This window comes from Chenopodium album, chromosome 17, assembly GCF_948465745.1.
Source record: "Chenopodium album chromosome 17, dcCheAlbu1.1, whole genome shotgun sequence".
In the NCBI taxonomy this organism is placed as follows: Eukaryota; Viridiplantae; Streptophyta; class Magnoliopsida; order Caryophyllales; family Amaranthaceae; genus Chenopodium; species Chenopodium album.
This window is the reverse complement of record NC_137850.1, coordinates 1,947,078-1,961,721: the sequence shown is the minus strand read 5'-3', so window position 1 is coordinate 1,961,721 and position 14,644 is coordinate 1,947,078. Positions and strand designations below refer to the sequence as shown.

Below are 14,644 nucleotides of genomic sequence, written 5' to 3'. Positions count from 1 at the left end.
TCCTCGGACAAGTAGTAGCCCCAATATTATATCAACAAGCAGCAAAAAAAAAAAAAAAAAAAAAAAAAAAAAAAACACATTAATGGTATTTAGGCCCTGTTTGGTAATTAGTTAATAGCTGATTGACATAGTTGATTTGACTAGTTTGTACTAGCTGGTTTGACTAGCTGGTTATAATTAGCTGATTGTGTATAAGTGTTTGGTAAATAGTTGTTAATTGTTAGCTGTTTTAGTGTATTTAAGAGACAAAAAGCTAATTATTTAATAAGCTCATTTTAAAAAGCTCTTATAATTTTTTTTTCTAAAAGAGCTTTTTGAGCTCAAAAATCTCTTTTAATAAGCTATTTACCAAACATCCAAATTAGCTTCTTTAATTGGTCAAACATCTAATTGACCAAAATAAGCTAAAAGCTCTTCATCAAAAAGGTCTTAAGATATTAAGAACACCTTGAAAATAGCTTTATTAGAATCTTTCAAAAAAAAAAAAAAAATGAGATAATTAACATGATTTACATGAATCATTCAATGAGCACAAACTAGTCTATCTATGTATACTATACTAAAACTAGGTACACTAGCTCCAAAGCTAACACGTGTCCCTGTTTTAGTTTTTTTTTTTTTTTTTTTTTTTTTCGGTAAACTGTATAATTATTAAAGATCTTATTATTAAAGATACTTCAAGATAACACCCTTGACTTTTTAATATTATTTTTCAATTATTCACGGATATTCAACATATATCTAGTCCGTATTAATTAACTTTAGATTGCTTAATTCAAAGAGAGTATATGCTCTTATTTAGTATATTTTTGCTATTCTTATTAACACACGTACAACTGTATATGCTCTAGACTTTTTTTTTTTTTTATTATTATTTTAATTCCAAATGAGGCTACAATAACCAAGGAAAGGAAAACTCAAACAAGCAAAAACAAGGAAACTAAAAGAAAACAGAAACCTAAACACCTACTTACGGAGGAATAATACCCTTTCATGGCAATAGAGCACGTTGTTCCTTCAACCTATTTTTTTTTTCCCTCCCCACATTATTCCTATGGCTGTCAACACCATTTCTTATGATGTTGAACCTATTTTTATTTTGCAACCATGATGTTGAACCTAATTCTATATATTATAATAAAACAGGGTACACTAGCTCCAAAGCTGACACATTTTTTTTTTTTTTTTTTTTTTTTTTTTTTTTTTTTGTAGACTATATAATTGTGAAAGATCTTATTATTAGAGAAACTCCAAGATAATATCCCGGACTTCTTAATGTTGTTTCTCAATCAATAGTATTCACGGATATTCAGCATATATTTTGTCCATATTAGTTGTCTTTAGATTGCTTAATTCAAAGAGAGTATATGCTCTTATTTTGTAGAGTATATTTTTGCTATCCTTATTAGCACACGTACAACTATTGTATATGCTCTAGATTTTTATTTTTATTTTATTTTATTTTTTTGGTAGACTGTATAATTGTCAAAGATCTCATTATTAAAACTCCAAGATAACATACTTGATTTTTTAATATTATTTTTCAATCAATATTATTCACGGATATTAAGCATATATTTAGTCCATATTAATTAACATTAGATTGCTTAATTTAAAGAGAGTATATGCTCTTATTTTGTAGAGTATATTTTTGCTATTCCTATTAACACAACGTACAATTGTATATGTTCTAGACTTTTTTTTCTTTCAATTCCAAATGAGGCTACAATAACAAAGGAAAAGAAAATTCAAACAAGCAAAAACAAGAAAACATAAACCTAAACACCTAATTACGGAGGAATAATACCCTTTCATGGTACTAGAGCAGGTTGTTCCTTCAACCTATTTTTTTTCCTCCCCACATTATTCCTGTGGCTGCCAACACCATTTCTTATGATGTTAAACCTTTTTTTTTCTTTTTTTTTTTTAAAAAAAAACCATGATGTTGAACCTAATTGTGCTCTCATTGTTGTCAACCTCGCTAATATTATCAAACTCAATTCAATCAATTATTTATCCAGTAAAAAAAATATGTTTATATCACGTTATCAAATGTTTTTTATCCTCCACGAGTGAAAGAAAAATATGAGAAATAATAATTATATACATAATAAAAATATCAAATGTTTATAAAAAGATATGACTTTTATTCATGCTATTTGGGAATATCAAAAATCCTATTTTTAAAAGTTTTATATTAAATTTCAAGTGTATTTAGAGGCTATAGAGGAGAAAAAAGATATGATATTATTTGTGATATACGAAGTACAATATTATATATACAATGATCACGTTGTTATTAAAATAGTAAATTTTTCCAAATATATAAGGAGTTCACAAAGTTTCATATGTGGCTGAGATTACTTAGTTAAGGGTTAATTACTCGATCGGTTAGGGGTTACTTGGTCAAGAGTTACTTGGTTGGTTATGGGTTACTTGGTCAAGAGTTACTTGGTTGGTTATGGGTTACTTGGTCAAGGGTTACTCGATCGGTCAAAGGTCACTTAGTTTTTCTGGGTTACTCAATCAAGGACTACTCGCTTGTCAGGGTTACTCATGCTTTGGTGTGTGTCAACTGGCCACACAAAATAAGTGTTGTATTGAGTTAGTAGACAAAGTTTAATCATTTTTAAAATGAGGTGGCCAGTGGCTCAAGTAGAAATGAGAAAAAGAAAATGACTTAATGTAGGTATTGGTTATCAGTTCATCGAGTTGAATTATATTTAAAAACTTTACATTCAATTTAAGAATAAAAAAGTTATTTTAAAGCACAAATTTTTATACGTGGCTGGTCACACTGTCTAGCCGAGGTTACTCGAATTACTCGGTCAGAGGTTACTCGAGTTACACGGTCATGGGTTACTTGAGGGGTTCGGTCAAGGGTTACTCTGGCAGGGGTTATATACTTGAGGGGTTACTCAGTTAGGGATTACTTAAGGGGTTACTCGAGGGTTTATCCGGTCAAGGGTTACTCATACTTGAACCGAGTAACCCCGATAGAGTAACCCCGGTCAAGGGTTCGATCAAGGGTTACTTAGTTAGAGGTTATTTGAGGAGTTACTTAAGGGGTTACTCGGTCAGGGGTTACTTGAAGGTTTACTCGGTCAGGGGTTCGATCAAGGGTTAATCGGTCAAGGGTTACTCGGTCGGAGGTTACTCGAGTTACGCGATCAGGGGTTACTTGAGGGGTTCGGTCATAGGTTATTTGAGGGGTTTGATAAGGGGTTATATACTTGAAGGTTACATGGTTAGGGATTACTTAAGGGGTTACTTGAGGGTTTATCCGGTCAAGGGTTACTTGAGGGGTTCGATCAAGGGTTACTCATACTTGAACCGAGTAAGCCCGGCCACACAGAAAAATCCCCATTTTAAAGTAGTATATCATTATTTTGAGAGGTGAAAAATGTATGATAAGACACTTATGTAAGTAAATTAATTGTTAATCATTAAATTGTTTTATCTTAAAATTTTGTTAAATAAATATAAATATTAAGATTTATAAGGCTTACATCGGATCCTATGCTAATTTAACTCTAATTTCCATTTTAATCATAGGAAAAAAAAACTTTACAAGAACATCTTTTAAAAATGCGACTACTATCAATTCTTTTAAAAAATATAATAAAAAATGCGACTACTATGAATTTTTTCCACAAAAAAAAAAAAAAAAAAAAAAAAGGTGAAATATGTTGGTTTGATAGAGTCCACATAAGCAAGTTATGCAATTGTCCCACGGACCAAAATTTCTTTGACACCCTCCCTCCAAACTCATAATCAACGGTCCAAAACCGTTTTACTGAAAATTCTTCCATTCAGAAAATTAAAAAGAAAATTAAAATGTGAGGTTCTCTCTCTTTCTCCCTTTCTTCTACTTTTCTCTCTCCCTTACTAGTTAATCAAACTCTTGTTAACTTCCTCTTTTAAGGTACGCAACATTAATGTTTTCTAACACTTAATTTCTTGATTCTTTATTAACTAATAATATTTAACTATAATTTACAGTTATATGTTATTAATCTTTTTTTTTTTTTTTAAATTTTTGTATATATTTATTTATGATGAATTTGTTAGTTAGGTAAGCTTAATAATTAAGTTTTTAAGTTCATGCGTAGTATAATGATTTTGGTAATATGGGTTTTGATTCAAGTTATAATCTTTAAGAAGGATGTTTGTGAAAGTGTTAAACATCTTTTTATTTCTACTTTTTTGCTTTGAATGGAAGCTATTATCAATTACGATACATGTATTGCTATTTTTACCAACTAAGTTAACTTCCACACTTATAATTGGCACAAAATTAGTTAGTATTATATGTTCAATTAGTAAAATTCGGTTTTAATCAGTAAAAATAGTTACTTTATAGAATGGTGAGTTAGTTTGATAAGCGAATATCTAGTGAAGAGAACAAAGCCTTTTAAGGGCGATTAGTCTTATATGCCTGGATTTTGTCATCATCCATGGTTGTGGATTTTGTGAAATGTGAAGTTTTGTATGTTAAGATTTAGAAGCCAATTTAATGTGGTGGGAAAACCTTGAGAAATAAAGATTAAAGATTATAGAAATTACCAGCCTTCAAATGTTTGATTATAATGAGCTTGCCCCAATGACATTTTGGTAATTAAATCAACACCTTTATCAAATCACCATCAACCGTGGATGGTGGAGTCCACATTGATGAAAAAGTTGTTGATTTATTACAATTTTTTGTTTAAAACTGAGAGAAACCTGTATTTTCTCGTTTATAACGTGGAAGGTTTTGAAAGGGAATTATTATGTGGATTTTATTGTTTGATTTGTATAAAGATGAAAAGTAAGTGCAGAGCACAAGTTATATTGTTGTGCTTTGCTTTTAACATTCTTTATCTTTTAGATGAGCTATGGCTTGTGCATAACTACATTTGCATACTTTAAGTCAGAGCTAATAGCATTAAGTATCATGCTTGTTAGAATGTGCCATTGTGCCTATGTTCCTGGGACTCGGGGTACCTATATTTCCTGGGACTTGGGTACCCATGTGCAACGAACTAGCGTGGTGTTGATAAATAAAATGGACGGAAGGTTGATCTGGATAAATAAAGCTCGAAGCTTTCGTACAATCGTCAATGGCTTTAGGCCATTACTCTCCAAGACTCTCTAAACTTAATACTTTCTGCCTCCCTTCCTCTAACTTAGGCTATTCTATTTATACTACTTGATTGCTACAAGCTTTGGCCTACTGCCTTGATTGTTAAGCATTTACTACTATTTGTCATCTAGCTAAATTACCACAGTGAAAGATAAAAGGTTGCCTGCAATTTCAGAACTGTTGCTGCTCATGGTAGTGGGTGTGTGTTGCCTTGTGTTGCTTGCTGTTTCTGTCTTCTTCTTCTGCTGTAGGTCAGAATGTGTGGAGGGGGTGGTTGGTGCATTGCACCATGTTTTGAGCTTTTGACAGTTACGTGTTCAAATGTCCGACACTAGCATCATTTCTCATGAACTCTGAATCTACCCTAATATCCTGGACCTAGCCAAATATAGGATATTGCTTATACATAATACATATTTAGGCATGCTTACTGTTCTATTGAATTCTCAAGTGTAAGATTTTGCTTGCAGAGGCATGACGAGCATTGCAACAACCCATTCCAGTATATTGTCATCTGGGACTCAACAATGTTTTACTGGAAGGTTCAGTGAAGGCAGAGGTCAGAGATATAAAGGGCCGTTACTTCCTTATAAATTAAGCTTTTGTCAAAGCCGTGATCTTGTCTACAATAGTCACTGTCATAAATCTGGTAAACATCATGCTGTTTGCTCCAGCTCAGTAAATATGAATGATCCAGTCGAGCCAGAAGATGAAAACTCAGAGAAGGAATCATCAAAGCCTGAAGGCCAACCGGTATATCTTTGTATCTTATGATGGGCCAAAAGGATCACTTATGATGGTTTTGGAACAAAAGATGTGATCATATCTAAATATACTTTTAGTGGCCTTTCTTGATCCACACTGTTAAGATGGCTACATTATATGTCCTTGTTTGCTTCACTTTTCAGGCAAGTAGTGAGAGTTATAGGGACAATCTGGAAAGAATTATTGGAGTGGATGACTCTACGTTCAGTGGGGCAGACCTTGCAGCTATTATAAGAAACAAATATGGAAGGTCCTATGATGTACAACTCATAAAAAAGGTATCTTTTTCCTTGCAGCTAATTTGACTGATTCTTTTGCAATTTTATAAAAATCCATTTCAATTATATGTATTGAAATACTTTGCTTTCCTAAGCAGATCCCTTTTTGTTCATTTTCATAAAAGGGTCTGTTCATTTCTCGTGAATTTATCTTGTCTAATTTAAACTACTTGGTATGCCCTTTCCAAAGTTGATCCTGTATTTTTAAGTGTCCTGTCTTAAATTGGTCACTAGAATCTTGTTTTCAGCATATATATGATTAGCACAATAATTTTCCACATCACCATTCTTTCGTTTATTGAACTATTTAATTGTCCACAGATCAATATCAATATTTCCTAGGTGTTAAATTAAATGAGCTGATGAGCACCTTTTGTATCACATTCTCCCATATATTTTAGTTTATAGTTTCCCCAATTCCTTGCCTTTGAAACTGGGTGATCAGCTTGTCTCTACTTGTTGAACTAGTCACCCTGGGTTGACTCATTGCATTCTTCTCTTGAGTTATATAAACTGTTTGTTTTAGATTCTATTGTTGTATTTCTCACTGTGCAGGAGTTCATGGGGAGAAACCTTCTTGCAATGAATGTCATGTGGAAGTACAGGGAGCAGGTATGTGGAAATTTCTTTACTTGCAGCAGTTTTTTTTTTGTCTATCTATCATAATGTAACTTCTTACAAATATAAAGTCATAGCTTGCTGAGTGATGTGATCCTGTAGTGGCATATATGGTTGAGTTTATCCCTTTAAATTATATTGTGATGCAGATTGTAGTGTATACTGTATTAATTCTCTCTTGCCTGTAATTTTAGTTCAATCTACTTACTTTGTATATCGTTATTCATATTATTATAAGTTTAGTTTCTTAATGGTTGACATTGAATTAGATGAGTTCTGACAAGGCGTAAATGTTAAGTTGGAGCTTTGGAGGGTATGTTACTGTCAAATGCCATAGCTACCGCTGCAGTAAGAAGAGATGAGGAGCGTAATTCATGGTTTCAAAGAGTTTTCCATTGATAGGGCATAGAATAAAGTAGGCCTTAAGGGTGTATATATGGAGAACATGAAAAGAAGATGGAAGTGATGATAATTTAGAATGGGAAGCAAAAAAATTTCCACAGGAATTTTTAACAAGAAGGTTATATAGTTTTATTGACCAGAATATCTTAAATGTTTATCAAAGTTAGATGGAAGGAAAGGTTGAAGCTCATTAGGGGTTCTGTAGAACTATACATCACCATTTTCATAAGATAAAAGTTGCAGAAATGAGATTTTCATGTATGTATAGTTTTATTGTGAGAGTATGTATTGGAAATGAGGTTTTGTTGGAGAAGTGCAAGATGGGTTTGAGAAATTGGATCGGATTTTATGGAAGGTTATCATGCTGTTTTTGAGGTGAAATGTCAATTCCGACAATATAACTGCTGATAGATACAGAAAAATGACGTGATTTTCATGAAGTGATGTTCCATAGAGTGACATTTCTAAAGGCTCTGTTGCCCCCCTATCCCCTTCCTTCCCAGTGAGGGGCATGAAGGTTAGGAGGATATACATTATTAGATAGATGACTGGAAGGCAGAGAGAATGCAGATGGAAATATTGAAGATTTACATCTTTTTATCAAGTCCTTTCAGGCGTCATAATTAACAGGAAACAGTAAAACTTGTACAGAAAATTATATGTATTCAATTCATTCCATGACATTATTATGATCATTTTCAATCATGCTATGTTTTTCAGTCTTTTCTACATACTAGAGCTTTTCTCTTTCTATGCCCAAGTGAGAACACTGGAATCAAGTTGCAGGAATTATCCAACGTTTTACCTTTGACTTAAGAGTTGGTTGGCATGACACTAGTTTGCATGAAGCTTGGAGTATCATTTTATTAATTCATAGTCTTACATTGTTGCCTTTTCTTGTTTATAAACTTTTAATGTCATCTAAATGCTGTATAATTATTGTTATCTGCGTAACTACTATATCAGAGATCATTCCCATTAACTGAAGAAGAGTACATATTGAGGCTTGATGATGTGGCAAACAATTTGAGATGTTGGGGTGCTGTCTCACATATCCGAAGCAGCCTTGCAAAGTCAAAGGAGCGGCCACGAATTGGAAAGGTAACAACATAAACTCAAGGACAATCTCTATGAATGCATCAATGTATGAATATACAAACATTAATGCTGTAAAATTAAAGGTTGTGGTCAGAAAGTGCTTGGCTTCATGTTCAAAGAATTAGCTGACAAGAGCTTGGTTTCGTCATCTAATGCTGAATCTAAAAAAGCTCAGTTAATTTAGTATTCATAGAAAACTAAGGCAGAATTTGTTGCTTGTTCTGATGCAGGCTGTAAGCATATTCATAGACATGGATGAATCTGGCGCTCGTTCAAATGAATGGATCTACAAATGAGTTTTTGTGAGAATTGTAACTTACAGGTCAGGCATTGGAGTGACCCTTTTTTTGTTGAAAGAAGTAGCCTTCAGAGGAAACGAGGTCGAGATGATGAAGTTAACCTATATCCTCTTATTAAGGTTAATTTTTAAATTACCATTCAAAAATGTATTCATTTTCAAAATAACCACCCATTAAATTTTTATTTTTATTTTACCACCCCTTAAATTAAAAAACTACTCGAATTACCACCCATTTCAAAATTCCGGTGGATTTCACTTATGTGGGCCCCACTCAACGACTCTTAGTGGTGACAGAAAGAAAATGATCAGTAATAGTGGCAATTCAGAGCAAGCTCTTGGTTTTTTTAGTTGTTTTCTTTTAGTTTTAGGTTATCTTGTACTCAATAAATTGGTTTAAGGGGGAGATGGAGTGAAAAAATGGTTGATTGTAACGCTTAGACATAGCTGTTACTAGCCATTGGGTGAGTCCACATAACAGAAATCCATCGTAATTTTGAAATGGGTGGTAATCTGAGTAGTTTTTTAATTTAAGAGGTGGTAAAATAAAATAAAAAATTAAACGGGTGGTTATTTTAAAAATGGATTCATTTTTGGGTGGTAATTTAAAAATTTTCCTCTTATTAATATGATGTTCATTGCCTCTAAACCTTTTTCTTGTGTGATTTAATAATTAAACTCTTATGAATAGTGTCTAGACAATTATACCCTCTTAAATATTATTTACTTATTTGTCCTCATTAACGTTTTTTTTTTCCATTAAAAAAATCATAAGAACAGTGTTTGGACATTTACTCTAAAATATTTGTTTATATATGTTGCCAACAACTAAAAGAGTTTCCCAAAAATTACTAGCTACAGCTAGGGGTGTGCAAAAAAGGACCGAAACCGAAAAACGAACCAGGACCGGACCATTAGATTCTAGGTTGGTCTTCGGTCATCACACATTGGTGATCCCGGGTTTCCGGTCCGGTCCGTAAAAAACCAGAATATTCCGATCTAGGCCGAAATGGACACGAAAATGTTTTTTAATGGTTGTGTACCTAATGTTGTTACTTACAGCAGCTTAATTAATGGATATTGCAAGTCTGAAATGATTGACAGAGCTCTTGGTCTCTTCCAGGAGATGATATATAATGGATTAACCCCTAATGTTATCACGTACAACACTCTTATAGATGCCTTGTGCAAAGTCAATCAGCTCAAGCTTGCACACCAATTTTTCAAGGAAATGGAAGCTCACAGACTTAAGCCAAATGTAATCACTTGGAATTCATTGCTTGATGGCATGTGTAAGAATGGACTCATAGATGAGGCAATCACAACAAATGAAGCAAATGAAGATTACTGGAGTCTTCCCTGATATTGTTACATACTGTATCCTAATGGATGGTTTGTGTGATGCTAAGCGCCTTAGAGAAGCAGTGACAACTAAAGGGCTGCATAATGTGCATGCTTACACCATAATGATAAAAGGGTTTTGTAAAGAAGGGTTCCTTGCTAAAGCCGATGAATTGTTGAGGAATATGGAGGACATTAAATGCTTTCCAGATGAATGCACCTTTAATATAATTGTTAAGAGGATTTATAGATGGAAAGGATTATAGGAGAGCATTAGAGCTTGTCAGGTTGACGAGAATCAAAGAGTTTGCTGCTGATAATCTCACTGTATCATCATTTGTGGGCTTACTCTCTGATCCAAATATTGGTGATGCAGACAAGGATTTGCTGAAAAAGTTTTTGAGAACTGAGTAAGCGATGACTAAATCATATGTGATCAGCTGTGAGCCTGTGACAGAGCTGAGAAAACAAACATCGTGAGTGAATGTTGTGAATTGGCTATTTATAAGTCATATATATATATATATAATATAATGTGTTTTAATTGATTGTAGGCAAAATAACCTTAAACGCCTGGGATTTGGAACATATGAAACAAAGTAGATTAACTGTACGTTTTGTATGCAATTGTTGTGCTTGCTTGCTGTCTGCCTGTGAGTTGCATTTGTTTTTTTATGAACTGCTTTTGAATATTTACTGAGCTAGAGCTCAAGTTTAGCTAAATCTAAGCCATAGTACAGGTACAACAGGACAGAACATTTAAGATCGATAACACCAGTCGTGTTTACTTTTCTAAGGGGTCAATGTTACCATTTATGTAATTACACATGGATCCACTAAGTTTTGATCCATTCACTGGAGATGCATTAATTGAATATACTGAGGCATGTTTTAGCTTTCGTGTTGAAGTTTTAGGGGAATCTAGCTGTTCCAGATTAGCCGAGAAGTTACCATGTAAGTTGATTATCCAAACTCAAAGCTCTTCTGCATTTTTTTTTTTTTTTTTGGGAAAAGGAGCAGCTAAATTAGATTATCATAAGTAGTAAATCATACAGACCAAGTTTAAGACAAAAGAGAGGTGAAGCATCACCCTAGATAGTTCTGCCACGCAGGGCCAAATATAAATTAGAGATCCTGCTGTTAATATTAGTAAGTTCAGTTTACTGACAAAAGACAGCATAAAAAATATTCACCCAATTCTGGTCTGGGTGTTTCCATGCTTGAGAGGAAGTTAGAATCCTTTTTTATATTTTATGATGGTTCACGAGCAAAAGAAGTGATTATATAAGTTTAAAAAAGCTGATAGATGCAGTGATGCAATTATCTAGAACTCTAGAAGAAAGACGAACAAATAATAGCCAAATTACTTCTGATCTTTGCAACCTTCTTTACAGCAGTATGTACGGCCTCATTTTATTAATGATTCCTCATTGGGCATACAAACTCCCATATTTTAGCAAGCATGTTAATAGCTGTGCTCTCACAAAATTTGCATTGCCAATTTGCCATGTAGAAATTGCAAGGAATGATGTTGATTTTTTTGGGTAAATTTTGTAAGGCCAGCAAGAGTATTGGGGATTAAGGGATAAACATCAGGACTATAAAGTGTGTGCACTAATGCAGTGTTCGTTTTGTCTCTACAAAGTAAATGTCACCTACGTAGGCTGCTTTGTTCTCTAGGATCCCAACCATATAGCCGATCATATCCAAATATACTTTTAGTGGCCTTTCTTGATCCATACTGTAAAAATGGCTATATTATATGTCCTTTCGTGCTTCACTTTTCAGGCAAGTAGAGACAGTTATAGGGACAATCTGGAAAGAATTATTGGAGTGGATGACTCTATGTTCAGTGGGGCAGACCTTGCAGCTGTTATAAGAAACAAATATGGAAGGTCCTATGATGTACAACTCATAAGAAGGTATCTTGAAATTATATTGTGATGCAAATTGTACAGTGTATAAATATTCTCTTTTGCCTCTAATTTTAGTTTTATCCACTTGCTCTGTATGTAGTTATTTAGACTTATTTAAGTTTATTTTCGTAATGGTTGACATTGCGTTAGATGAGTTCTGACAAGGTGTACATATTATGCTACTGTCAAGTGTCAAATGCATATAGAATAAGTAGGCCTTAAGGGTGGGTGTATAGAAAACATGAAAAGAAGATGAAGGTGATGTTGATTTAGAATAAGACTAAGGTGAAATATCGAAGCTTAACATCTTTTTATCAGGTCCATTCAGTTGAGGCCTAGGTAATAATTAATAGTAAAAAGTAAATCATGTACAGAAAAAACTATGATAATTGCCAATCATACTATGTTTTTCAGTCTTTTCTACAAGTGTTAGCCTTATTTTGCCTTGAGGGGCTAAATTGAGGGTCAAGACTCAAGATTAACTACAAATCATGTACAGAAAAAACTATAGATTTAACACACTCCTACATTGTGATCATTCCCAATTAATCATTATGCTATGTTCTTAAGTCTTTTCTACAGGTATAGGCGTAAAGCTATATCTTGCCTATAGGGGTTGAATTAGTTTTATTATAATGCTTGAATTGGATAAACATACTAGAGCTTCTCTCTTTCTACGCCCAAGTGAGAACACTGGAACCAAGTTACAGGAAATATCCAACGGTTTCACCTTTAATTTAAGAGCTGGTTGGCATGGCACTAGTTTGTGTAAACCTTAGAGTATCTTTTTATAAATCTATAGTCATATATAATTGAGAGTCCATAAACTTTGCAAAGTCATCTAAATGCTTTCTAAGTTTTTTTTTTATCTGTGTACTACCGTTTCAGAGATCATTCCCATTAACTGAAGAAGAGTACATATTGAGGCTTGACGATGTGGCAAACAATTTGAGATGTTGGGGTGCTGTCTCACATATCCGAAGCAGCCTTGCAAAGTCAAAGGAGCGGCCGCGGATTGGAAAGGTAACAACATAAACTCAAGGACAATCTCTTTGAATGCATCAATGTATGAATATACATTTGAACATTAATGCTGTAAATTTAAAGGATGTGGACAGAAAGTGCTTAGCTTTATGTTCAACGAATTAGCTGACATGAGCATGGTTTAGTCATCTTAAGAATGAATCTGCAAAGCTCAGTTAATATAGTATTAAAAGAAAACTAAGGCAGAATTGTTGTTTGTTTTGCTGCAGGCTGTAAGCATATTCATAGACATGGATGAGTCTGGCACTCGTTCAAATGAATGGATCGACAAACGAGTTTTTGTAAGAATTGTGACTTACAGGTCAGGCATTGGAGTGATCCTTTTTTTGTGGAAAGAAGTAGCCCTCAGAGGAAACGAGTTCGAGATGATGAAGTTACATGTTCATGACCTTGTTTAGCTGCAAAATCTTTGATCTAATTGTGTGTTCTACTATATAGCATATACATGTATATAGGATTTGTAATGTCAATTGAAATATGTTTAAAAACTGTTGGATTACAGCATTCCATGTTAATCATCATGGCACTCAATTTTCACCCTCATTTGGAAACCAAATCTTGAACCTTTATACAATCAATCTTTTGGACAGATTATAATCATAGTATGAACATAAGTGTTAACTTAAAATTTAGTACGGAGTAATGATGAATATTCACTAACAAAGACATTATAAAAGTTGGGTGGTATGATATTAGGGTGTTCACTCTATTCAGAACCAAACAAAACTTTTTGAGAAAAAATAAAGTAAAATGATTTACAATTTTACATAGCTTTAAGCCAATAAGAACTAAGGGCTTATTTTATGATAGAAGCTGAACTGAACTGAACTGAATAAAGCTGAAATGAATACTCTATGAGAGAAGGAAATTAGGAAATGAACTGAAATTAAGCTGAACAGAACAGACCCTAATATAGTGAAAAACTGAAAATGCCAAAATATTAAGAACATTGATCATTACAAAATTTTGTCATAAATTTCTAACCTAATACAAAAAGGGTTACAAAACTATTTTAGGGTATATATTTAACACTTATCATCTTTAAGGTTGGATACATCAAAAATAAAAATTGAACTATTCATAGGATAATAATAGGCCAAAGAATATCAAATCTTTAAAATTATCTCCTAATGGATGCATATTCTTTACTCATGGTGTCTCGCCTTTCAAAGAATTCATATAGATAAAAATGTTTTTTTTTTTTTTTTTTTTTTTTTTTTTTTTTTTTTTTTTGTAGGAAATAAAATGTTAATCTTGAACATTTGATTTGCTATATAACATGGTTTTATCTCAATTCTAAGCCATCTCTACATGTTAACTTTGTTTTTGTAAGCATATGAAAAATGAAGTAGGAGCTTAGTGTCAAACTCCCACTCTCTCAACCTTAATTCAATAATTTGCCGCTATGATTCTCATCACTTTGTATTGGTTAATTTTTATAATGAAATTTCTCCATGATTCGGTTTTCATTTCCTCCAATATTCACAAAGGTGGCTTATGTATTCAAAACTAATTACTACTACCAAAACCTATATAAAAGAGCCCTGAAAGAGTTGGTTTTGTAACTTTTAACCACAAATCTTCAGAATACTAAATCCTCAAACACGGTAAATATTTTGTATAAAGATTTTGACTATGAATTTTGAGTATAGTGAATCTTTATAGAAAATGTTTACAATTTGCAAAATCTCAAAATTATGAGATTTTGACTAACAAAGCAACACAAAGGGCCTGTTCTAATTTATTAAGCTAAAATGAA

At 33.0% G+C, this 14,644-nt stretch overlaps 1 protein-coding gene across 2 annotated transcripts; it reads left to right on the top strand.

Annotated features, from left to right (window-relative positions):
- The first annotated feature begins 3,765 nt into the window (after positions 1–3,765).
- Positions 3,766–13,463, top strand: LOC145589356 (uncharacterized). Of its 2 annotated transcripts, none has more exons than XM_081645891.1 (6): positions 3,766–3,925; positions 5,596–5,878; positions 6,034–6,168; positions 6,724–6,780; positions 12,730–12,864; positions 13,095–13,463. In XM_081645891.1, the coding sequence occupies exons 2-6, from the start codon at positions 5,600–5,602 to the stop codon at positions 13,281–13,283; spliced, it is 795 nt and encodes a 264-aa protein (XP_081502017.1). In that variant the 5' UTR covers positions 3,766–3,925; positions 5,596–5,599; the 3' UTR covers positions 13,284–13,463. The 2 variants fall into 2 exon arrangements, with proteins under 2 accessions (XP_081502017.1, XP_081502018.1); XM_081645892.1 differs by lacking the exons at positions 12,730–12,864; positions 13,095–13,463 and adding exons at positions 8,155–8,289; positions 8,517–9,324 and having other exon boundaries at positions 3,768–3,925.
- The last annotated feature ends 1,181 nt before the right edge of the window (positions 13,464–14,644 follow it).

Excerpts from the sequence above, each read along its gene's own strand:
- LOC145589356 (XM_081645891.1), top strand. The coding sequence starts at position 5,600 with ATGACGAGCATTGCAACAACCCATTCCAGTATATTGTCATCTGGGACT. Across the intron at positions 5,879-6,033 it reads CAAAGCCTGAAGGCCAACCG|GCAAGTAGTGAGAGTTATAG; the intron begins GTATATCTTTGT and ends TTCACTTTTCAG. Across the intron at positions 12,865-13,094 it reads AGCGGCCGCGGATTGGAAAG|GCTGTAAGCATATTCATAGA; the intron begins GTAACAACATAA and ends GTTTTGCTGCAG.